The sequence below is a fragment of the Talpa europaea genome, assembly GCF_964194135.1.
Source record: "Talpa europaea genome assembly, chromosome: 10".
Classification (NCBI taxonomy): domain Eukaryota; kingdom Metazoa; phylum Chordata; class Mammalia; order Eulipotyphla; family Talpidae; genus Talpa; species Talpa europaea.
The window spans coordinates 108091718-108115841 of record NC_140077.1 but is presented as its reverse complement, the minus strand read 5'-3'; the positions used below and the strand labels follow the sequence as shown (position 1 = coordinate 108115841).

Sequence of the window (24124 nt, the reverse complement as noted above, 5' to 3'; positions counted from 1 at the left end):
GAGCCGCTCCATCCCAGCCGGCGGCGGGAGGCCGGAGCGCGGGCAGACCCCCGGGAGGAGCGGTGCCCGGCAAGTTTTCCGCCAGCGCAGCGGGACCGTCGCGGCGCCGGAGCCCCGGACACTCGCGCCCTCCGCGCCCCGCGCCCCGGCGCCCCGGCGCCCCCGCCCCTGCGCGCGAGCGGGTCGGGCAGCCGTCGGCGCCCGCCGAGCTCCACGGTGGGTACAACTCGCGGGCCGGGGCGCGGAGGTGGGGACGCCGCTGGTCCCCTCTGTTGGGCGGAGAAGGAGCCCAGGGCCCAGGCTCCCGGCCGCCCTGGGCGCGGGGACCCTCCGTCCGGGGGTTGGCACCCACCTGCCCCGGGGCGCCTGGCGCGGCGCGGGGGGCCCTCTCCTGGGAGGGGTGCGCTCTGGGAATGTTGGGGTTTGGGGACGCTGCTCGAAGGCATCGCTCCGCTCCGCGGCGGGATTTGGATGTTTCGTGGAAGGGTCTGCTTGGGTCTTCCTTTTCCCCCAGGCTGGCAAGAACTTTGTGGGGCGTCACGCCCTTGGGGCCGGCTCCGAAGCCGGCTGAAGTTTGCCCCACGGCCGTGTCTCCCCCCACTCGCCGGCTTCTCCCCGCGCACCCTGGGGCGCTAGGGAAGCCCAGGGCGCTCGGCTTGGGGGACCGATGCGTCCTGGAAGACCCCCAGGGCAGCCAGTTTGGAAGCCGGCCTGGGGGAGGTCTGGGCGTTCTGTTCTGCGCTCTCCTTTAAAGGGCACTTGTTGCCTTTCACGTGCAGAAAACAAGGACTGTTTCTAGATAATCAGCGTCTGTTTACACCTTCCTGGGGCCTTCAGACTTGGAGCTGGCTGCGGAGGGGGTGGGGCGGGAGGCCTGTTACAGTCGGGGCTGTCAGGACAGGGTGTTGCTCATTTCTTACCCAGAGAGCAAAACCTACAGAAAACTTGTAAAAAGTTTCCAGGTTTGATTTTTTTTTTTTTTTTTGCCCTCCTTATGTAGATGCTAAGGCTACAGCACACACACACACACACACACACACACTGCACACACACTTTGCACACACACACACACTTTGGTGTAAGTGTTAACTAACTGAGAAACACCTTGGCAATCATTTCATTGAAATGACCTGCTCTAAACTCCTGCCATTTTGGTAAGGTTGGAATTTCCAAATTACTAATTACAGGTGAACTTTGATCCTGAAAGTCTGAGATGTTAAATGGTTCAAGTGTAAGCAAGGCTTTCAGTCCTCTTCTTTAATAATAGCGTTTGAACTCCAGCAAATTCTTAGACCCCCAAGATGAATGCTGAATCTATAAACCCTGTCCTTCAGGTCTTAACCTGAGATGCTTCATTAGAGCTATGACTGATTATGACTGATGATTTGAAATCCGACATGACTGAGATTCATGGAAATGACCTACTGACTCATCCTCAGAGGAACATGCATTTGAGGGGAATATACATTTCATGGGGTGGATTGCATTCTCTCCCCCCTCTAACCCCGCCCCATAATATGGTGTCTGCATGCCTTGGCCAAGTATCTCTTAGCTCTGCAGCTTGATATATGTCTGGAGGGCAGGCGGAGATGCCATCAGAATGATTGCTGGAGTGGGAAGGAAAGTGGTTTTAATGGTAGCTGGCTCACACCTTGATAAGAACCCGCAGCCATGGCCTCCTTGGCTCCCGTTGTAATCAGCTCAGGAAAGCAAACCAGCAGGCTGATGTCCAAACACCAGCTGCACTGCTCCTGAGTGGCGTCATACAATAGCCAGGTCTGTTCACGAAATAGCCCCTTTGCTACTCTCGCGAGCAAAGGCCACTGCATTCTAGAAAAGGTCTTCTCTCTCTTATTTTTAAGAAAACAATTACTGAAGTTTCCATTTCAACTGCGAAACTAACTGGGAGGCGTTAGTGGTTGAACAGCACATGCCGTTGGGGATTTCTCTTCTCCCGTGTCTGCAGTCTGAAGAGGGCAACATGCTTTGTCCTTATAGTACTGGTCTCTGCAGTGGTTTGGAAGTGACGGTATTTTGTAGGTTCATCAATATTTGGCCAGATACTAACGTCAAATTGGGAGAGACAGGAAAAAAATGTAAAGTACTTCTAATTAAGTCTAGGCAGGACTGATGGGCATATAGAATAGACCTAACTTAGAAAAATCAATATTTTCTCATTTAATCAGACTGAGTCAAGTTCTGTAAGCAACATGAAGGAAGCGCCCTCCTGTCCTGCCACATCTCAGCCATGAAACCTGGACCAAGTCACTTAATTTCCCCAAAATTCAGTTTTCACAAGTAAACCAGGAACATTAGCCCTGCCTAACTAGAGTGGCAAAGTTCAAGTCTGATAGCAGATACATATGTAATGGATTACTTCCATGTACAATGTAATGACTGTTCAGGTTCCTGGGAAGGGCAAAGTAGGTGATATTTACACCTTCTTACACCCCTGATGGAAATTGAGTAAATCTTGTTTCAGCCACACATTGATTCAACTCAAGTTTTAATCATTTCCCAGGATAACTGTCAAAATCTGTAAAAGTAGTTGATACCAAGGATGAACAATCGTTTTCAATCAATGATGTTTTCAATCCCCCTCCCAAGCATGAGCGTGTTCTGTGGCTCAGAGTTCAGGCCAGCAATTGGGCTAACCTGCCACAGACTCACAGCCCCGCCAGCCTCACCTGCGAGCCTGACAGGCTACTTGACCTTCGGAGCCTGTTTCACTATGTTTATATTTGTATCTGCTTCCCAGGGCCTGGTCTGGACCAGATGACATCGTGCATGGGAAGTGCTTAGCACAGTGACTGGTCATAATAAATGTAGTTCTAGCAGATGTCTGATAGAGAGCAGGGGAAATCCATCCCTTGGAACCAAGCCAAATGGTCTGCCTGGCCTGGGAATGTCCTTCATTCCCATTTTTACTCTTTGGTAAATATTGTGATGACAATTTTTGAGGAATGAAAAGCAAAACCCTCCTTGTCAGAAGGTATAGATTCTATACGTTCATCATCAAGGTTTTCAATTTTTTAAAAAAATGTATCTTTACCAATCGTATAATGTCTAATTAACACTAAGATGTTAAATGTATCGATGGGGTTAACCAGTGTTCTAGGTTTAAATTACCATTTTGTAACACTTGTGTCACTCTTCCCACGTTCATAATTTGCTCTGTGTCGAACAGCACACATTCAGGAATACTGAATTGGCAATTACAGAATTTAGTCATTTTGTGCCTTAACACTATATAACTTTTACGCAACATATTATGTCTTTTCTCTTACAATAATAAATAAAATTTTGTGTCTCAACTCAACAGCTTTCATAATTCAGGTTGTTATCATCCTAAGGGTACTAGAGAGAGAGAAAACTAATTTTTTTATCCACTGTATACTTATACTAACATTGACATATTGGAATCCATAGCATCGTTTAGATGCAAGTTTAACTAAAAATAGAGGTGAGAGGGACAGAGATTAAGATATAACACATTGTAATGCATCCTTGGTCTTTACTGGTTTTGTTCTGCTGGGGACTAACCTGACAGATGTATCTAGTTGCCAAATATATCCTGCTTAATAACTGAAACAGCAAATCATCACTGACTGCAATCTTAGCAACTGGATTTTGCAAGCTAAATTATTTCCCCCCTTTCTTTTTCCAGGTGAAAAAAAGTGAGGGTAATACAACAACACAGTAAGAGACCGTTCCTCAAAGTTGCCTCAAGATGGAAACCTTTTGCCTCAAGGTCTCCTTTTGGGCCGTGCTGGTTGGATGCGTAATCGGAGACAATCCTGAGAGCTACAGCACAAATCTAAGCACTCGCGTGGATGATTTCACCACTTTCCGAGGGACAGAGCTCAGCTTCCTGGCTACCACCCATCGACCCACCAACCTAGCCCTACCCAGCAATGGCTCCATGCACAGCTACTGCCCACAGCAGACTAAGATCACTTTAGCCTTCAAATACATTAACACTGTGATATCTTGTACTATTTTCATCGTGGGAATGGTGGGGAATGCGACTCTGCTCAGGATCATTTACCAGAACAAGTGCATGAGGAATGGCCCCAACGCGCTGATAGCCAGCCTTGCCCTTGGAGACCTCATCTATGTGGTCATCGACCTCCCTATCAATGTATTTAAGGTAGGAAGTAACTGCAGATTTGAACATGTGTTCTGATCCTGCCGTAAGAGGTGCTGTACGCTTTTCTGACCTTAGGAGTTTTAGTCTGTGTTTTCATTAAGAACATTATCTGCTGTCTCAAAACTCAGTGCAGCTTTAAAGTCTTATTATCTGTTCACTATTAGACTTATTTGCTAATGTGTTAGCCAGCTCCTCTCTCAGGGATGACTCTTCAAAGTCATGGTCTTTCATGCATGAGATTGTCTTGCCAGCGCCGAGCTTACGGGGGCCACTGGGCAATCTTGGAAAGATCATCAGGCTTCTGAGATTCAGTTTCCACCGTGAGACTTATGAGCCCCTAAAGTCCTTAGACTAAATATACCTTTAGTTTTGGTTACTTTTTTTAATATGATGCTGTTGAGAAACGAGATATCCACAGTATGACTTGAAATAAAAAGTGCCTACTAATTGTGACTGTTTGGATTGATGCTTGAAAGCAGAGCAGGTGGGTGTCCCTGTTATCTCAGAGAGAGAGATAACGCCTGGTGGCAACTCTTAACACCCTTTAAAATAGGGTTAGAGTTGGGATTAGGGTTAGGGTTAGGGTTTCACATCCTCAGTTTACACTTATGGCACGCCCACTGTGTGCCCACCCGAGCGCTAGGGGGCACTACGGATCCAGTTAGTCCTGAGCAGGAGAGAAGCCCACGGTCCCCCTGTCACCCTGATCGCCCCGCCGCAGGGACTATTTATACCGGAACCAACTAAAACCAAGAGAAATTACATAGTCCATAGTTGGCCTGGTGGCTGTGAGGGGAATTGCTGTAGGAATTCCAATGAACGAAAATGCAAATGAAATGACATGATCTGTGCCAGATGTTGCGGAAGAGAGCACTTTTTTCCAGCCTTGGTTTTTGTTCTATGTGTTAACCATAGAAACAAAACTACTCTGAGCAATAATAATATTCTGAAATGTGAACTCAAATGGCAAGTGTGGTCATGATAAGTTTTAAGTAGAACAGTAGCCTCTCAGGTCCTAGTAGAGACACTGAATCTGATGAAATGGCACAAGTCCCCCAGGAACACTGGGGCTCTGCCACGCGAGATAAAACCAGGGAGAGCTTTGAACATTACAAATAAAAGCATTTCAACATGACTCCCCTGGCCTGCTTGCAAAATTGGGGGAATTAGACAACAAATAATCAAAAAAAATCACAGAGCATCCTTTCCTGCAGAACAGTATCAATTCATGTTTTCTTTTTGACTTAAAACAGGGTTAGGACCAAACTCTGAGGCAAAACTGAAAATGTACAATTACCTTTCAATGTTAACATATGCTGCAGAACTTTGATTTTTGTTTTTAAAAAGTATTTTCTCTTAATGAAATATTATATGTGCTCAACACTTGACTTTCTCATAACATCTCTCTTTAATGATAGTCTTGGAAACGTTGACATGACTGCTACTCAAAATTTCTTTTCTCTTCAGAAGTCAGTGTAGAGTGTTAATCATCAATTATTCCTACGTGTTCACTGGTTAGCCAACCCATCACCACTCAGGAGAATAACTAACCATGTCTGGATCAATAATTCCCATTTGACCATGTGCAAAGCAGTTTCTTATCAATATCTACAACTTCTGGGAAAGAGATGGGCTTGCTTATCTCTGAGATGCTACCTACCAACCACCAGGTTAAACTTCATTTCTATTCCATACCAACATTTTCAGTAAGGTCATCTGGAACACCTCCAAATTTGGTAAAAATTCAAATATAACATGGTCTTACATTCATATAACAACAATTGAGATTAATGCATCCTTATTTGCCATATGGTTCTTCCCTCTTTGGGAAATGAAAACTTCATGTACCTTATGGCCATTCCAAATAATGCGGACAGTTGGAGTGTGTTTTTACATTGCAGGCGTACATTTGTGTAATATTCATTTTTCTAAAACTTATATAATGAGTCATTCAACCGACATTAATTTTAGAAAGGATCCCTTTGGGGCTAAAAAATATATTGTCGTTAGTCATTGCAGACTGCTCCCAGAGGAAAAGGCAAAAGCATTGGAGCAAACCAAGTTTCACAATTTGAGGGGATTTCTGCTTCCTCTCTCTGTCTTCTTCCTAGTTCAGGAGACCATAACATGTTGCTGCTCTCTGACTTCTGCCCAGGACAGTCGAGAGAAGTCCTACAAGAAACGTAGGCCCCAGACCCTCATGCTTTTCCTCCCCAGCTGCCTCCTGCTCTGTCTGATGCCAGGAGTCTCGCCTGCCAGGCCTGTGGGTGCCCAGACCATGTCTGGCTCTCAGCCTTGCGGGGACGTGTAGCAACTTTCCATCATGCCTAGGTGCTTACACCAATAATGTGTAGAATAATTGGTAAAATTAGTTTGAAAGGATGGTTGAAAGTAAAAGTAACTGCTGTGCTCTTTAAAGAAAGATGTTTTCAAATCACATGGGTTCTTGTGTTTAACAATTCTATGGATTGTTCGATACTCAGTTCTAAGGTGTCCCCAGTCCAGGAAAGTGGCCTTGCGTCACATCAGAGTCTGCAGTAGTAGAAGTAGACAGTGTGGAGATCGTGCCTTCGGGTCAGACTTGCAGATCAGACTATAGGAGAGGATGGATAAAGTGTTCTCTCTATTCACATTTTAGTCCTTTTAATCTAGCTTTGAAAATAGCACCGAAGGGGGTTCCTAGATGAGTGAGATGTGAAACACAACTGAAAAGCAATGCAGCAAGTGTCGGGCAACTGAGCTGATTCTGGTCGGTTGTCACCTGTGCTGCCAGTCCTGTGAGGCTCTGGATGCATGTGGGCATGGGAGGGGGGTGTTATACCGCACCTGGACCGCCATGTTTCCTAAGTGACCTCCATGTCTTCAGGGTTTCTTCCTTCCACCCCACACTGGACTTTGCTTCTACTTAGTGAGTGTCACTCCTTGCTCATAAACACCCAATAACTGCCATGTTTAGTGCCCAAGGCCCTTCTCACTCTAGCCCCACTTTACCTACATCTTGCCAGTTCCCAACATCATACTCAGTTCTCGTCAGAGTGTCAGCACTACCCTACATAACATCCTGTGCCCGAAATCACATCTCCGAGAACAAGGATCTAGTTGCCAAATTGCTGCTGCTGAAGCATTTATAGATCTAAACTGAAAATGAGTTAGGGCTGGAGTTCTGTATGCTGCATAAGAAGAAATAACCAAAAAGTAGACAGGTATTTCTGACCCTGGGTCATGCTCACACACGCATATACTACCTGGGACATATTCACACAGAGACAACGAAGTAGACAGCAGAAGGGATGAAAGGAAGCAAATCAGTGCCAGTTACCTTCTTGGTTTTCAAACATGATGACCTTGCAAATAGCAATGTTAAAGAAAAGCTACTACTAAATTTATCAAAGTCATCTAATTTTTAATTAGAAGAAAATAGGAGAAAGGAATTAGGAGATTCTCAAATATCCTTGCTTATATCCTAAGCTGATCATGTATTCAACTTTCAAAGAAACCACATTACCACCTCTATGGAAATAATTTAATTATAAAATTACATTATCTGATATCCAGAATCTTTAAGAAATGCAAAAACTTGGGCAAGTAGTTTAATCTGTGTATATATAAAAAAGTTATATTCATTAAAACAATAAAATAATTAAAATATCTGAGTTTAGAGGCAAAAATAACCCCCAATTACTAAATGACAATATAGAAGTATAGACATTAGCAATTATATTCTTTAATGATTGATGAGGTTCTGTTTATTCCTTCATGCTCGGCTCCAAGAAGATGGATTATAATTTGAATAGTGTAGAAGCCCTGGGTGATGTCTTGCTGCTGGGTGGGCCAAGACATGCTGCCTGTGCACTTCTACCCGGATGTGTACACAGATATGTCCATAAACACACCTTGCTCTCTTAAGTGGAAACAGGAATGTGGGGAAGTCCACATAGGAGAGAACTAAAGGTGTTTAGAATAGTGTCCATGGGAAGAAGGGCGGTGTTGAGTTCCATGGCTTTTCACAGAAATCTCTGCCATGCACAGCAGGCAATTGATGCCACAGATAATACTTAGGTGAATAATTGAATGATTTATGGGTGTATCTGTGCGCACACACGGATAAGCTGTTATCCTGAAAGCACATGGCGCCATGTCTTGGCTCATCCATACACAAACATTACTTCTAGGGTTTCCATTATATACAGAAGTATAATTCTTCTCCCTCTCAACACCACACCAAGGTATGAACATAATCTCATGAATCATTTAGCACATGGGGGAAAGCAGATTTGCAAGAACAAGCTGAACAGTCAGTGAAAGAATCCAGTAACTAAGTGTTGATTACTAATCCAGGGCACTCCAAGCAACCACTTCTTGTTAAAGACAACAATGAAAAATAAACAAACATAATTTCAGTATGAAATTATCAGGACTATTTTGCAATGGAAAGTCAAGACTCCCAATATGTTGTTCTGGCAGAAGATCTGAGCGCTGTGCAAGCCAGAGAAGTTCACCCAGAGCCAGTTATCTCCATATTCACACAGCCTTTGACATCTTATGCAACTGGGGTTCTTCCTGTAGGGACAGCCACACAAAAGTCATTCGCGACATGTCAAGTCACTTAGGGCACTTCTGTCACAGAAATAAATTGCCACAATTTCTAGATGGTATGCAATATAGAAGTAGTCAATAAATATTTATTGATATGGTTTTCTTTGATTGATTAAGGTCTTTGTTGGTGAAATTAACTTCTAATCAGAGTGCCCTGAGACCTTCAAAATATTGTGATGATGAGGACAATGAAGATGATGATGATATTATCTGTCAGGGATTCTTCATTAAAAATGATTTGTCAGGGATTCTTCATTCTTCTTTAAGGACAAAGCACAGGACATTGTCTGTGATCTGTACATACTCTTTCCCAGTGTTGATATTACCCACCAAATTCCATCAAGGGTGTATTTCCCTTTTTACCCATCATCATGCAAATTAATACCAACCTTCTCATGTGATGCAGTAATAGTGCTGAGATCATGAAATTAAACATAAAGACTGTCCTCCCTGAATGTTAAGAGAGGACATGCTTCCTTGTCCAAGATGGCAACCTCCTGTTGGCACCTGGCTTCCCAGCCAGCTGTTTTATTCTTAAATCTCTCTACCCCGCCTTCTCTCCACTGCATCTCTCTTCACACTCTTCTCTATCTACTCCTGCTTCTGCAGTCTATTTCAGAACCTCAAGATGATCCTTCTACCTGGGATATTCTCCCCTGATGCTTCTTCCGGCTTATCTAACTTTAATCTTCAGATTTCAGCTTAAACATCAATTCATCTGGCAAATAATCCACGACCCAGTCTGGGTTAGTGCTTTCTCACGACACCATCTATTAACCCTGCAATAGCATTGAACACACACTCTATTGTATTTGCCCATTCAGAGCCTGTCAACCCCACTCGGCCCCAAGTTCCTTGAGGCAAGCTGCCATCTTTCTCATTTATCACTGTGTGCTCCCATGAAATTCCAGCTCTAAAGGTACATTTGTTCTTTGAGTAGAGTGAATGTCTACTTTTTTCTCTGCGTGTCAGAATGTCTCAAGTTCCAAACACCTGAGAGAAAGATTTGCAAAGCAGAGCAGCTCTAACAAGATTGCGTCCCTTCCCTGTTGCTCTTGTCAAAAGCTCCCTTCCTCTGTCCAGACACTGTGTTGTTGCTCTCTCTCTCTCTCTCTCTCTCTCTCTCTCTCTCACACACACACACACACACACACACACACACACACACACGCGTGCGCGCGCGCACACACACAACCAACTGAATAGTCACTTTCCAGGATTTCTGTGCGATATGCATTCTTTGGGCATCGTTATCACTGTCATTTCGACTGAAATAGTAAATCCACCATTTGGAACATTGAAATGAACTTCAGATCACATGAGATTTTATTGGCTCTTTCAAGAATAGAAAATAGGTTGATTTTCTGGCACTGCTAGGACACGGTGGATTGCAAAAGTTCCTTTTGCTAACCAGCTGATTTAAGAATATATGTACATATAAGATGACAGTGATAAATTTATTACCCACTTTGCTGTTTGTTCTGAGGAAGTTGCTGTCTGGAAAGGCTTCAGAGCCCTCTCCAGCTCCCCTTCTGACTTCCGTCTCCTGTGCCTGGGAACCTCATCGCTTTCTCTCATGGCCACGTTAAATAATTGTTCTCATGTGAGGTTACGCAGCTAACCCTCGGTGTTTGGCTCACAGCAGTTATTTTCATTTCAGAGATGGGGAATGGCACCGTCCAGAACTGCAAGACTGTTCCCAGGGCTAAGGAGGGGGACTGAGTTTCTTTCCATTATGATCAGGAAGGTGTTGAGATGGAAAAGCGTCAAGGCTCATGACAGTCCTCCATCCGACAGCTCAGCTCAGGGAAGAGCGTGCTTATTCTAAGTTTAACATAAAATGGATGATACATAGAAGTGTTACTTTTGAGAAAGAGAATTTTTACATTTCATATATATAATATATATTATATATGTGGGGGGGAGAGAGAAAGATTCACTGATTCCAGCATCTGATCAATAAAAACAAATGTTCTAGGCTATTTTGTTTTGAAGTACTTGTTTAGTCTTTATGAGTTGCTAGGATCTGAGTATCACTCCTTTATTATCATACACAGTTTATACAGTTGAAATAAAAAGTGTGTAAACTAAAGTGAATGGGGATGGGGAACCAAGTTTACTCTCTGAAGTTGATTGTAAGGCTAGAGTGGTTAAATAAGGAATGTTCTAGGAAATCCTGTCAAAATAAATTTGGTCTAGTTCCAGAAAGTCTACAACTGCCTTCTGGATCTACCATATCTCCTGGGAGTTAGAATCACTGTTTTCTATAGTAACAAATTTATTTTTAACTAGGTTTAGTTTTTCTTGGAAAAACTTTCCTACCTTAGAAAGTTAATAGCTGAAATTAAATTTCACAATAGAACTAAGCATAAGTATGGATCAGTATTCATTTGTATTATTAGCCTAATTTTTAAATTTGAACATCAACAGTTTTACAAAATCACAACTTTGAAATGCTTCTTTCAGTTTATAAGGTTTGAAGTCTCAGTGTTCCTGGGCTGGGGAGCCAAAATCAGGTGTGCCCTCAGAGTATTCATATAAACACTTTCTTAATTTCATAATTTAGTGTTCATAATTTCGTGCTATTTTTGTACAAACTTAGAGATCACTTTTTAGTATTGAAACATCTCTAAGAGTCTGACATCACTTGCTATCACAACTTTGAAGACAACTTACTTGGAGAATAGCATTAATCAGAGGAGATAGTCAAATCATGCTTCTTATAACACACATGGGGTTCTGCTATTTTAGATCAAATGTTATATTCGAAGGTAATGAGAATGGCGACTGGCTGGCCATTGGGGTTACTCAGTTACATTCGGTTCTTCTCTAAATGCTTTTCACTTTGCATTCAACAAATATTTATTTAGCTCTTAATATAAACTGGAGCTTTGCCCTCCTGGAGCTTACATTCTATAGAACGAGACAATAAGCAAGTTGAAAAGAAGATATATAATATGTAAGTTAAGTACTAAGGAGAGTTGGGGAAGATGAATAGAAAGAAGAGGGAGAAGACACTGATTGTAGAAAGGGTAGCTGAAAAAGGCTTCAAAAGAAGGTGACAGTTAAAAAAAAAATACTTAAAAGAGATGAAGGAGCAAGCCATGCTGTCTAAGGGAAGAACACTCTGCCAGTAGAAAGTGCAAGTGCAAATGCCCTGGCAGGAATGTGCCTGGAGGGTGAAAGGAACAGCAGAAAGGTCAAGGCAGTGGAGTGAAAGTGAGAGACGGGTGGTATATGAGGTCACAGGGATATGGGGATAGAGCAGGAGATGGGGGGAGGCAGATAACAAAGGGTCAAATAGTACAGCAGCCATAAAACTTATTGTCCAAAGTAGTATACTTTCAAGCATGAAAGGAGACTCTCAATAGCAGCATTTGGATAATAGACGTAACCCAACACTGCCCTGGATAAACCAGAAAACATGGTCGGCCTACCTACAAAAAGCCTTTAGCTTTTTTTTCCAGTAGAGGAAGCATCTAGAAGGTTTTGGGCACATGAATGCCATGATCTGGTTTATAATTTTATAGGAGGATTCTCACTACTGTGTTGAGAAGCTCCTCCAAAATCAATGAAGGGAAAATATGCAGTCTTAAATTGTCCATATACCATGTATAACATGAGAATAGTATTATCCCATGCTTAACTGGCATGTACTCCATGCCAAGCTAACTCACTCGAGCTTCACAACAAACCTACAGTGCATTTCTATTGCCTGGATTCTAAAAATGAATAAACTGAGGTACAGTGCTGAAGGGATTTCAGGGTCACACCACTAGCAATCGGGATCCTGTTTGAGCTCAGAGACCAAGTCGTTAGCTAGGCTGCTAAACAGTATCTTTTCCACATACCACCATGTAAGGCAAACTTGAAAGTTACCAAAATGTCATCGCTGGTACAGAAATATATTTTCAAAGACTGTGTTCAAAGAAGTCATTTCCTTTTCTCTCCCCCATTAAATCCATTGGCTTCTTTAGTTGCTTATTTAAGACACAAGTAACATACTATAAAGGAAAATGTGTATGATACAGAAATTGAGCTCCAGAATATGCTTTCTGTTGCAAATCTTGCAGGCTGCTTTGGAACATCTGGTCCACAGATTTGTGTGTTCTACACTCATTGTCATGTTGGTGAGGCCAAGGCAGAAGGAAGCCAGAAAAATTTTAAAGTAAACCAAAAAGTAAGGTTGAGTCCTTTGATGGAACTCTTGCCGAAACACATACATCTGCTCGGATGCTCAGAGAAACACATTTTACCAAATGGGTGTCCCTAGTTATCACTGAAAAGGATGGGAAACTTGTCTGTGAATGTGATACAGAAAAATGAGTGTAAAAGTCTAGCCATGGTTTCGCTATGGGTGAAATATCAGATTTTATTGATAAAATTAAATGGTGCCTTTCTAGACTTTCCTCCCTAGGAGATTACCAGATGCATAGGAACTACAAAGGGGATGTGAAAGCATCAAGACCTTTGAGAATTTTAGAACGTGAGTCAACTGATATTTCAAAAAGGGGTCACAAATTCTCAATTTATTTTTTATTTATTTGCATAGAACTGGGCTGCAGAGCAGAGGTGCAGGGATGGAGGTGAGAGAATTCACCAGAGACAGAGTGGGGAACAGAACAGGCAGACTGACTGAAATACACTGCTGAGGGGAGCAGCGAGCAAAGCAGGAGAGTTCTGCTGCACCATGTGGGTTAGCTCCTTGGCTGGGGATCAAACTTAGGCCTTGGCAGTGATAGCACTGAGATTTAACCTTTAGACCACCGGGAAGGCCCCCAAATTCTCAATTTTTAAAAACTTGTTTTTTGAAAACAAAGTATACTTTTTGTGAAATGGTTCCATTAAATTCACAACCATTTGAACATGGAACTTCATTAATAGTACTAATTTCATTTTATCTTTTTTAAATTGTATCATTTTGCATTAAGGTAACAATGGTTTAAAACACTGTATATGATGTAGGGATATAAATGGATCATTTTTCTGACATATCTGTGAAATCCTTGTCTAAGCCTAAAATTACACCCAAGAATTCACCTATGCTTCACTCGAAGTTTTATATTTTTAACTCTTATACTTAGATCTATGATCACAATTATTTTCTGTGTAGGGGCCTCCCTGGTGGTGCAAGGGGTTAAGCACCGCACTCTGAAGCAATCCACAGCCTCTGCAGCATGAGTTTGATCCCCGGCCAGTCAGGGAACTACCCACATTGGCACAGCAGACCTCTCCTATCTCGTCCATTGCTCCCCTCAGCTGTGTGTCTCAGTCAGTCTGCCTGTTCTACTCCCCACTCTGTCTCTGGTGAATCCTCTCAGCCCCTGCATCTCTGGCCTGTATCCCAGCTCTTATATGCATAAATAAATAAATCTTTTAAAAAATAATAATAATTTCTATGTAGGATGTTAAGTAAGCGTCTAAGTTCTTTCTTTTTTTTTTTGCATAAGCAAGCATATCCAATTGTTCCAACATCATTTATTAAAAACAACAATATTAAAAATAAACATACTTACACTTAATATATCATATATCATATCAGAAGGCTAGAAGTTAAACTAGACTCAAAGCTACTGTTCTTGTCTAGTACAAAAATGTTCTCTTGAGACATTGACAATAAATGCATAACCATAACTGATATATAAAATATTACCAAGCTAATTTTCAAAACTTATATTAAAGCCTTAATTTTACATCATTATTTATAATTGAGCTAAACTGTAAGCTTAAAATAGTCACCTACTTTTTTTTCCTACATTTTATATATAGTTAGGATTATATTTACAGAATGATGTTTGCAGGTCACTTGGCAAATTTACTATATATTTTAGCTTTTCCCTGGAGAGTGATAAAATACTGTTCATAGATTTAAGGTAAATAAATAGTCTCAAGCCTTCAAGCTACAGGTTCTGACATTCTTAGTCCTTTGGGGTAGAAAAAAACATAAAGGGCTAACATACTCATTGATGACAAAGATAAAAAAATATGACAACAAAATGAATCCTATATGGCGACGTGAAGGACTTAAGTTAGGGATAAATGGAGTTAATTATATAAACCAGTTACAGACTAGAATTATGATTTTAAAAAAATACCCATGACGAACTGGCAGAGAATGGAGAGAGTCTGTAAATTTGGAGACGTAGTTTTAGTCCACCATTTCTCATTGAGCAGAGGTCAAAGATTTTCAGCAGGACTCGAGCTGGAAGCCAGTATCTCTCACTTCCCCATCAGTGTGTTCCCATTCTCCCCTCTTTGCATCAAATATAACTTTTGGGACTTTAATACACTCTGTCCCATACACAGCATTTCCGAGAAGACAGCAGACTTCTAAAACTTTCGTGCATGAACTATGACAGTGCTGCTTTTCAGCTACTGGAAATTGTGAAATGTTATTTTCTGATGAATTCTGTTATTCAATATTCAAAGTCACCCCAACCTTACCTACTATCACCCGCCAGCTTCCACATTAATTGCATTCTCTCTTGCCCCCACCCCCAGACACATATGGCACTGTTTCTCCATGCCGCATGCCACATCGCTGTGGGGTCATTGTTTCCATCCCCACACAGGGTAATTGTGACCACATGACATACCTTACGATGAAGACCTAACTCCACTTCTGATGAGTTTATATATTCAATCATTAAATAAGTTGCATGCTTTCAAACACGCCGTTGGTTTGCCCATTTTGTTCCTTATTACCAGCTTCTGATAAGCTTTAGGGGACTCCTGCCTAAGTCTATTATGTGGGATCTTTGATTTGTTTTGTTCTGCTTTGGGTTTGCCGGCCTGTCTTGTTTAAATAAGTACTAGCACGTATTACCCCTGAAACTGCTGATTAAAACTAACCATAAAACTTTTTCATTAAGTTCAGAGCCTTCATCGTGTGTCTGGGTCAGAGCAACTATTTTCTGTAATTAACTATCTTTGTCCTTTGTTAGGATAAAATGTAAGACTCCATTCACAGCAGCTGAGTGGAATTTAGTCTCCCTTCAGGAAAAGTCGGGGTTCTTTCTTCCCAGCATAAATCTTCCCTCCTTTAGGAATTAGATCGTCAAGCACTGGCACATACATTTGACACGAACCTGTGTAATTTCAATACTCAATACGCGGTACCTTTCACTTGTCTGTTTTAGAGACGTTTTATCCTTCTTCATCCAATGGCCTTTGGTTTGATGCCTGCAAAATACAAGGCTCAAGTCCCTGGCGTCAACGCTGGCATCCTCGCAGCAACCAGAGTTATTAAAAAGAGACCTTTTCTTATTCATTGTTAGCCTTTAGGTGACAGAGACTACTGGGAAAAATAACCTCATATCTTGGGTGAGCAATCTGCCCTCCAAGGAAAAAACTTTCGTAGCCCTGGAACTCTGGTTTTACAAACCAATTTTCCTCCTTTTGTTCCTTCTACTCCACCTGGTTGTTATTAACATCAGATTTGAAAAAGTTAAGACCTCAGCAAAATCCGCAACACTGAATGTTCGATGGTGAAGGACGTAGTAGCAAGTGGTAGCTACAAGCTCAGGATTTTGCAGAGAAGCAGGGCAGGCGAGGACGGGCCTCAGATGCCATCATTGGCAGCACACGACCCCCAGGCCCTGCTCGAAGAGCTTTGAGTGCGTGGATTCACCTCATGCTCACGCCAGCCCTTGGGCATCGGGTCTCTTCTCATGTCCCGTTTTTGCTGAGGAGCACGACCTTGGCCAACTTGTGCCCGAGGACAGAGCAGCTGGGTCCCACACCCATCCTCCCTGCCAGGGTGCCCCAGGCCTCTCCCATTGGGTTCTCAGCAAATATCACTGACAGCGTTTTGGAACTATTATTTATGTTCTGCTTCCAGCTGGTAGTTTCCTGAGAGCGGGGTCTTTGTGCTTGTGCCATCCGCCACCATCATGACCCGCCGTCATGATCTCAGTGGAAAAACAGGACAAAGGGGTGAGAGGAATAAGCATAGGCTGGGCGAGCAGCTCACTTTCCTGGGTTCTTAGTTCTACAGAGCCCTGTCTAGTGGGGCTTCTCCCCTGTCCACAATGCAGGTCCCTCCCCCCGTCTGAAAGCACAGTGTTCCTACTTGGTGAGTTATTTTTTCGGTTAGAAACTACTCACAGATTTTTCCACATACATTCACAGTAACAGTGTCCCCAGATCCCAGAAAATAATCTACCAAATTATACCGAATAGAAAGTTCTCCTTTCAGTGAGCAGGGGACATCTGTAATCATCATTATCTTCATTTCTTAGAGGAGGAAGCGGGGAAGCAGCAAGGTCAACCAACATGCCAAGGTCACGCGGTCAGGAACATGTGGAGTTTAGATTCAGTTCCGCCCCGAGAGTCGAGCTTCAGGGCCCACGCACTTAACTATGTCAAGTCATTTGCTTTAATTAAAAAGGAGTGTCTCTCTGGTCCCAACCGCCTCCACGTCACCAAGGTCACCCAGTGCCAAAGTCAAGGACATTCACAACACTACTGCTCCGCTCTGCATCTGTCTTACACCCCAAATCTGGGGCTACTCAGGAGGCAGTGGAGGGGGGCCTGTTGATGGGGTGGATGGGGTAGAAGCCATGGTTTCTATTTCATTTATTTCTAGGAAAGCTCTGCCTCAATCCTGAAGCAATTAATGCCCGATGGGAGAGCAAACTCCAGCCTCAGTCACGCGAAGTGATTTATTTATTTTATTGAATCTGATTTGAGATTTGCAATAGTCGGGGCTCTTGTTCTCATTCAAGGCCTGTCCTAGACATCAAGGCCTTATAATCATCTCAGTCTGCATGGTAGGGAGGGGTTTTTGTTTACTATTGATTTGACTGTGCTGCAATTTCTCCATCCCAGCCTCTCCCCAGCAAGAAAGAAGAAGAACCCAGAACCCTACTTTTTGAAGACTGGTAGCTGGGTCATTATATCCGATTCCAGTGACACTACAAAAATCATATTGAGGGGAAGAAAATATTTAATACACTTTGAAGCTCCCAGCCGTAACAGACTAGTCTCATAAATCTCTCATTTCTACTCGGGATGGGTGGGGTGAGTGAAGGGGAGAAGAATAATCTCTCAGCCTCACCACCGGATGGAGTGGAAGGAAAATTAGCACAAAGGAAAATGTGCCACTAGTTTTATTAAGATGCCATGACAATAACCAAAATAATGTCCAAATAATAGCATTGAGCGGCAGTGGCTAGTAACATCTGGAATGACTAAAAAGGGGTAGGTTCGCTTATATTTTCTTTTTTTTTTTTTATTAAGTCATGCATTAACAGGACCTTTCCATTTATGATGACAAACTACAGCAGTTCAAAGTAGCGGCATTTGTGCAGTGTGTACTCTTCGTATACATCGCCCCCTTGGGGTCTCCCAAGTGGTCTTCATGCCACATGGCAAGTATGAGAACCACCATTTAATAAATAACAGAAAAGCGACTTATCCAAGGCTACAGAGTTACTATCCACTAAATCTTGAACTTGAACCTAAGCCCTATGAGTTCACTACCTAATTTGAATTTAAGGAAAGAGCAGCTTCATCTTGCAGTGCCAGGTAGCTGGGACCACAGGCTACAACATGAGGCCAAAGCAGCAAAGCCTGCCTTAATGCAGCCAAGCATATCCTTAGTATCTGTGATTTGCAAAATGATGTCTATGGTAACCAACTTGACCATAGGCTAATTGATATGAACAGGAGTTGAGTTCCTCCAGCATATTTCCAGTCCCCAAAATATCACCAAACTTCCAAATAAAGACCCAAAGCACTTTTTATATTAAACTATCAGTTTTTTCCATTCATTTTCCAAACCGCTTATTCCAGATCAGGGTGGGGGTGGCTGGAGCAGCTCCTGGCAGCTCAGGCGGGTCCCAGCCCGGGCAGGACACCCTCCTGTCCCAGGCTCAGAGCACCCTGCCCACCCTCACTCTCTGGGAGATGCCAGTGACCCCAGGTGCACATCTTTGGAAAGTGGTGGAGGAAACTGAAGTCCCAGAGAAAACCGAGCCAGAAATGGGGAGAGCTGCAGGCTCCCCACAGACAGCGGCCCCTCTAGAAACCATTCTTTTTCCCTCTCTTCAATATTATAACAAAAGGATACTTGGCGAACAACATCAGGAGGAGCTGCTGTACCAGTCAGTTCTCATAACTGAACTACCTCTGTCTGCCAATGCCTTTAGGGACGAGTGTTGAGGGGTAAGGAATGACCAACCATTATTATTTTTGATTTCTTAAGTTTACATTGGGCACTTTTTCTGCTCCTCCCCCATAGTCTGGCTGTCAGTTTTGGCTTTTGCTGCTCCTACAGGAGTGGTTGTCAGATGTCATCAGAGGCAACATCTGCACATCACCTGAGCTGTTTTAGAAATGCAGATTCACAGGCCCCTCTTCCTTAGTCCCACCAAGTCAGGAACTGTGGGTGTGGGGCCCAGCATTCTGCTATGACCTGCCCTCCAGGGGCTTCTGTGTATGCAAGTGAGAGGACCATAGTGGGGACACGGGCTCAGCCTCAGTTGCACATTGGAATCACCCAGGAGCTTTAGAAACTACTGAGGCTTGGGTTTCACCCCCCCCCCCCAAGATTCAGGTTTCATTGAGCTAGGACAGGGTTTTCAGCCTCACCACCACTGCCATGGGGCCGGCTGACTCCTCACTGCGTGCCTGCCCTGTGCGTTGTGGGAAGGTTAGCAGCATCCCTGGCTTCTACCCACTAGATACTAGTATCCTCCCTACTAGTTAGTTGTAATAACCAAAAATGCCTCCTGACATTGCCAGATGCCCCCTGGGCCAGGGGTATGGGTGTGAAGAGAGCAGTAAAATTACCCTGAAATCAGCACATAGTTCAAGGACATACAGCCCAGGCACTGGGAGCTTTTAATGCTTCCTAAATCTTTCCAGTGTACAGACACACTGAGAAGTCCCTCTCTGCGGGGCTCCTACTGATGAACTTTGGATGTAGAATGGACTAAAGAACAATCAAAGCTAAACAACCAGAGAGCATTCAGTGTAAAGTAAAAATAACTCAACCTCCCATGATGAATCAGGCTATTTGCCCAAGAGAAAAGGACCTGAAATATAAAGTCCCTGAGAACCACCTGAAAACAAAAGCACCACTGCATGGCACGAATGAATGTAGAAGGTGTTACTTAATGACAGGTACCCTGAGAAGCGCCTTTAAGCAATGCTGTTATTGACCATAGAGTGTCAGTACACAAACCTACATGGTCTAGTCTACACACTCGGCCCATGTGGTCTAGCCCGTGGAGACCACCATCACTTATGAGGTCCATCGTTAAGCAATACAAGACTGTGTATGTGTGGCTGCTTTAGATGGTGTTAAATCAACACGATAAAGTAGAATGCATTTTTAAGCCTGTATAAGCCAGGTTTGCCTAAGGATTTATACCACACGAAACACTGATAAGCTCCCATGTTTTAGAATGACTAAATCCCAAAGCAGGATGTCCCAAAGCCCCCTAGGCTGGACTAAGGTGAATGTCCTCCACTAAAACGGCACGTGCAAGTGCCCCTTCCCTGCCTGTGTTATTGCTCTGTGGGGGATTCTCTGTGGTCCACTGCAGGAGGTGAGGACATGGTGCCCACTCAGATCACAGGATGGGCATCCCCTCTGAGTGCTGCTCGGGCGCTGTCTCATCACAGCTGAAAGTGAGAGGTCTCCAGGAAGGGGCTTGTGGCAGTCCCTCTTCCACCTGGACTCTGCACCTCCACTCCTCACAACTAGCTGGCAGAGGAAAAAGACTAATTATAATAAAGAAAAATCAAAATCAACAAACAACTATAAACCAGAGACACAATACGTGGGGGCGGGGGAGGGAGAAGAGGAGGGGTCAGGGCCAAAATCAGGGGGGTGGGAATTGTATGAGGAATAGAACCAAAATGAAAATGCATACACTGTGCAAAAATGAAAAATGATGTAAGAATTATATAAAATAAAATAAAATATTTAAAAAAAAAAGCTAGCTGGCAGGTGCACAGTCTCCTTTCAACACAGAGAGGAAATGCTACAGTTGTGAAAATCCAAGCATAATTTTGTCTCCCCCCAAGTTTCCCTGTAGTCATTCCTTGGTCTCTGCAGGGATTAGCTTCAGAACCCATGCCCCCACACCAGAATCCACAATGCTCAAGTCTCTTCTTGTTAGTTCTTCATCCAAGAGCCAAGGTTGGTTGAGCTCAAGAATGCAGAACCCAGAGGTAGGGAAAAAATGGTGTCGGCAGACCTGTGCATGCCTAATCCGTGTTCAAGGGTCAAGTGGACTTTGGACTATAGATAAACAACTTTTAAATAGAAAGTAAATTATGAGATGAATGTGTTTTCAGGGCATAATTGGGACTAACTTCAAAATATATTGTCCTAACGTGTTGGAAACATTCATTTATTCTACACCCAAAATGCATCAGGTACTGTGAGAAGTCTTTAGAAACTATAAATACTCACAAAAATAAGCTATGACTGCTCCAAGCTGCCAGATTAAGCCTTTGGACTAATTCGACTTATCAGTCTGTCAGCCTAGTTTGGTTTTTCTTTCACTGAATTGAGAAGAGCGTGTTAACATTCACAAGGTCAAGTAGTTCTTCTGCCATGGTCTTAGGTTTAGTCTAAATACTAACTTATCTTTTCCTAACCCAGTCTAAACTGGTTCATTAACATGCCTCTAAAATCAAAACCTTTTAATTAGTCAGTAGAAATACTTCCCAGAGAAGTATTCTAGAAAAAAGATCATAATGGTCTGTAATACCATTACTAATACTAAAAAAAGATCAAATAGCCTTTATTATCTCCATATGTTCCCACTTGTCTTTTTTAAAAGGACACATGCTTTAATGTACATAGGAAGTTTGCTGGAAAAAAAAAACCACAATTAACAATTAACAGTGGTTGCCTTTGGGCAAGCAGTTTAGGGACCTTGATTGGAAGGGAAACTCACTTGTATTGTGTTTTTGTACAGCTTAATTTTTAACATTTATATATTGTATTTTTAATTTTAACTGTTAGCAAATAACAGAAAAGATGACTTCCAACAGTCTTTCAGGAGCCTCAAAATGTCTTTTCTAAATAAGAGATGAACTTCTCTCTATGCCTTTTCAATATTTTTGTTCTTTTATGTGTTTTATTGCTAAAACAGAATAGAAAGAAGACTCTGCATGCCAGATGACTCCAACACTGGTTCCATGAAAGGCACTAACATGCAGGTCCCACTTGAGATTGGGAATTAATAATGATGGCTCTTGAAAAAGGAATATTTAACCAGAGAGGGAGAAAACTGACTCTTTTCCAGAGAGGGGGAAAGTTTCCCACTCTCATTCCATGGACTCATGTTAATCACCACCAACTAACCATGAAATTAAACCTCATACAATCTTTTAGAAATGACTATCTACACACCCTTTCAGAATGAAGCAGGCACAGGTTAAGTCTAAAGTATGATTGTACTGAAAATTTTTCCTTCCATGATATCTTTCCCCTTTGTCTATAATTCCCAGGAAGAATCAGTAGGGGAACATTGAACAAAAACAAAAACCTAATTGTGTCAAAGACAATTCTGTGATCTTGCTTACTGATCACCAATTCCATGATCTCTTTCCCTTCTGCCCTTCCTTTATACCTAACCTACTTTAAGTTCAAGGAAGTTGAAAGTTTAAGGAAGCTTGGAAAAGGAAAAAATATCCAATTGCAATTGGATGGGTCTGAATTAACACATGCTCAGTTGTTGAGTTTTCTAGATCATTTTTCTCAGCACTTATCATGAGACATCAGTTTTCTTTGTAAAGCAAGAAACATCCTTTTCTCTCGTTTGATTGTGCATTGGGAAATTCACCCCAATGTGGATTTTAGGATCCTGTTTGGGGAATGAACCAACCATAACAGTTCAGCTACTCAATTCAAAGTGCACCACAAACAATTCCTACATGTTTTAATTACACCTCTGTAGTCTTTGTGGAGAAATACAATGCTGGACCAAAGTACTAAACTCTCAATCTATGAAAAGCAGTTTTACGATTTTCCTTTCTTTATAGGTGGTGATTCATCCCAGAAATTGTGTTTTATGCCTTTGCTTGCATCAAACATTAATAACCAGCAGTCGGCAAGGCTGTAATTATTTGTTAGCTCCATGAGAAAGGTCAGTATTTAAGGCGGCTCTCGGGTACTGAGCCCACCAGTTACCCTTGGACAAAGATTATTTGGAAATTCTGAGAAAACACCAACCAACATTGGTGGGACTGAAAGGGAGGCCAGAGACAGAATTGGATCAAAGGAAAAGTTCTTTTTAGAAAACACTTCAAAACAAATGAAAGCTTGCTACAAGACTAAGAAGAAGGAATTTCTGAAATCTAAGCCATAAAAAATAGAATTATAGAAGAGTGTGGTTATTACTAAATTCTCAGAATGCTTAGGTTCTGATTTTGTGTCTATGAGCTACAGTCCCCACCCTCCGTCAATAACTCATGCTAATGACCACACTGACCATAAAACTAAACCTCACATAGTCTTTTTAAAATGGTAGACGGTGAAGCTCAGCTTAGAATTACGATGGCAATGGGTACTTTGCAAAGAGCAAAAGACAAGTTTGTCAAATGAGTAGGATAGTGTTTCCTATTAAGTAGAGCAAGTTTAAATTCTGAGTCACTAAGCAAAAACTAGGAAGGAAATCAATACTGTGTTTTACTCTTGGAAAGGCACCATAAATTCAGCAGGGACCGCCATCCCCCTTTTAGGTAGCTGAGCTTTAAACATTTAAGAAGGAGCTCCAGAACGAGACCTGCTGGGCCACATGTCAGCAGTCACTGGGGAGCTGTGTGCAACTTACCACAGCCGCTAGAGGGTGCTCTACACTGGCAGCATGAAATAATAGATTTGCCTGCAAATACTACAAACAGTAACCACATTTTTCAGTACGATAAAGGGAAGTTGGACCCTAAATACACATAAGCCACTTGTATTGCAGCTATTGAAGCAGAGTCAGTAAGTAAATTCAGAGGAAAAGGTACATTCAGGGTAGCTCAAGTCAGTGCGTCCTAAGTCACTTCATTTCCCAGTATTCTCCATGGTCTCTCCTTCAGCATTCTGGCTGCTTGTCAGGAGATAATACAATGTTCCAAGGCCACTAGTTGAAAATGACTTGCTTAATTCATGACTTAGTAAACACTGATAAGCAATGGCTGCCCACTTCTCGCTTCAAAATCTAAACATTTGCTGCCTCCTGTTGTGTGATCAAAGGTTCATCTCATTACTTGTCTCATTCTCCATATCTTTCCAGATAAAATATTGCTGAGGCTTTGAAAAAATATATATATTTATATATATGCATATATATAAGCAATTGTTATATCTATATGATGACATATATAATACATATGTGATGATGATGGTGGTAATGACAGTACTCT

The 24124-nt window shown here is 42.4% G+C and overlaps 1 protein-coding gene across 2 annotated transcripts in view; it reads left to right on the top strand.

Moving 5' to 3' along the window:
- Positions 1-3718: 3718 nt before the first annotated feature.
- Positions 3719-24124, top strand: part of EDNRA (endothelin receptor type A) — a gene marked incomplete at both ends in the record, with an annotated part of 42754 nt that continues 22348 nt past the window's right edge. The window contains one exon of one of the 2 annotated variants that reach the window (XM_084245156.1): positions 3719-4150. In XM_084245156.1, coding sequence (XP_084101282.1) covers positions 3731-4150 — 420 coding nt within the window. The remainder of the gene's footprint in view (positions 4151-24124) is intronic. The other variant, XM_084245155.1, reaches the window with a different exon arrangement.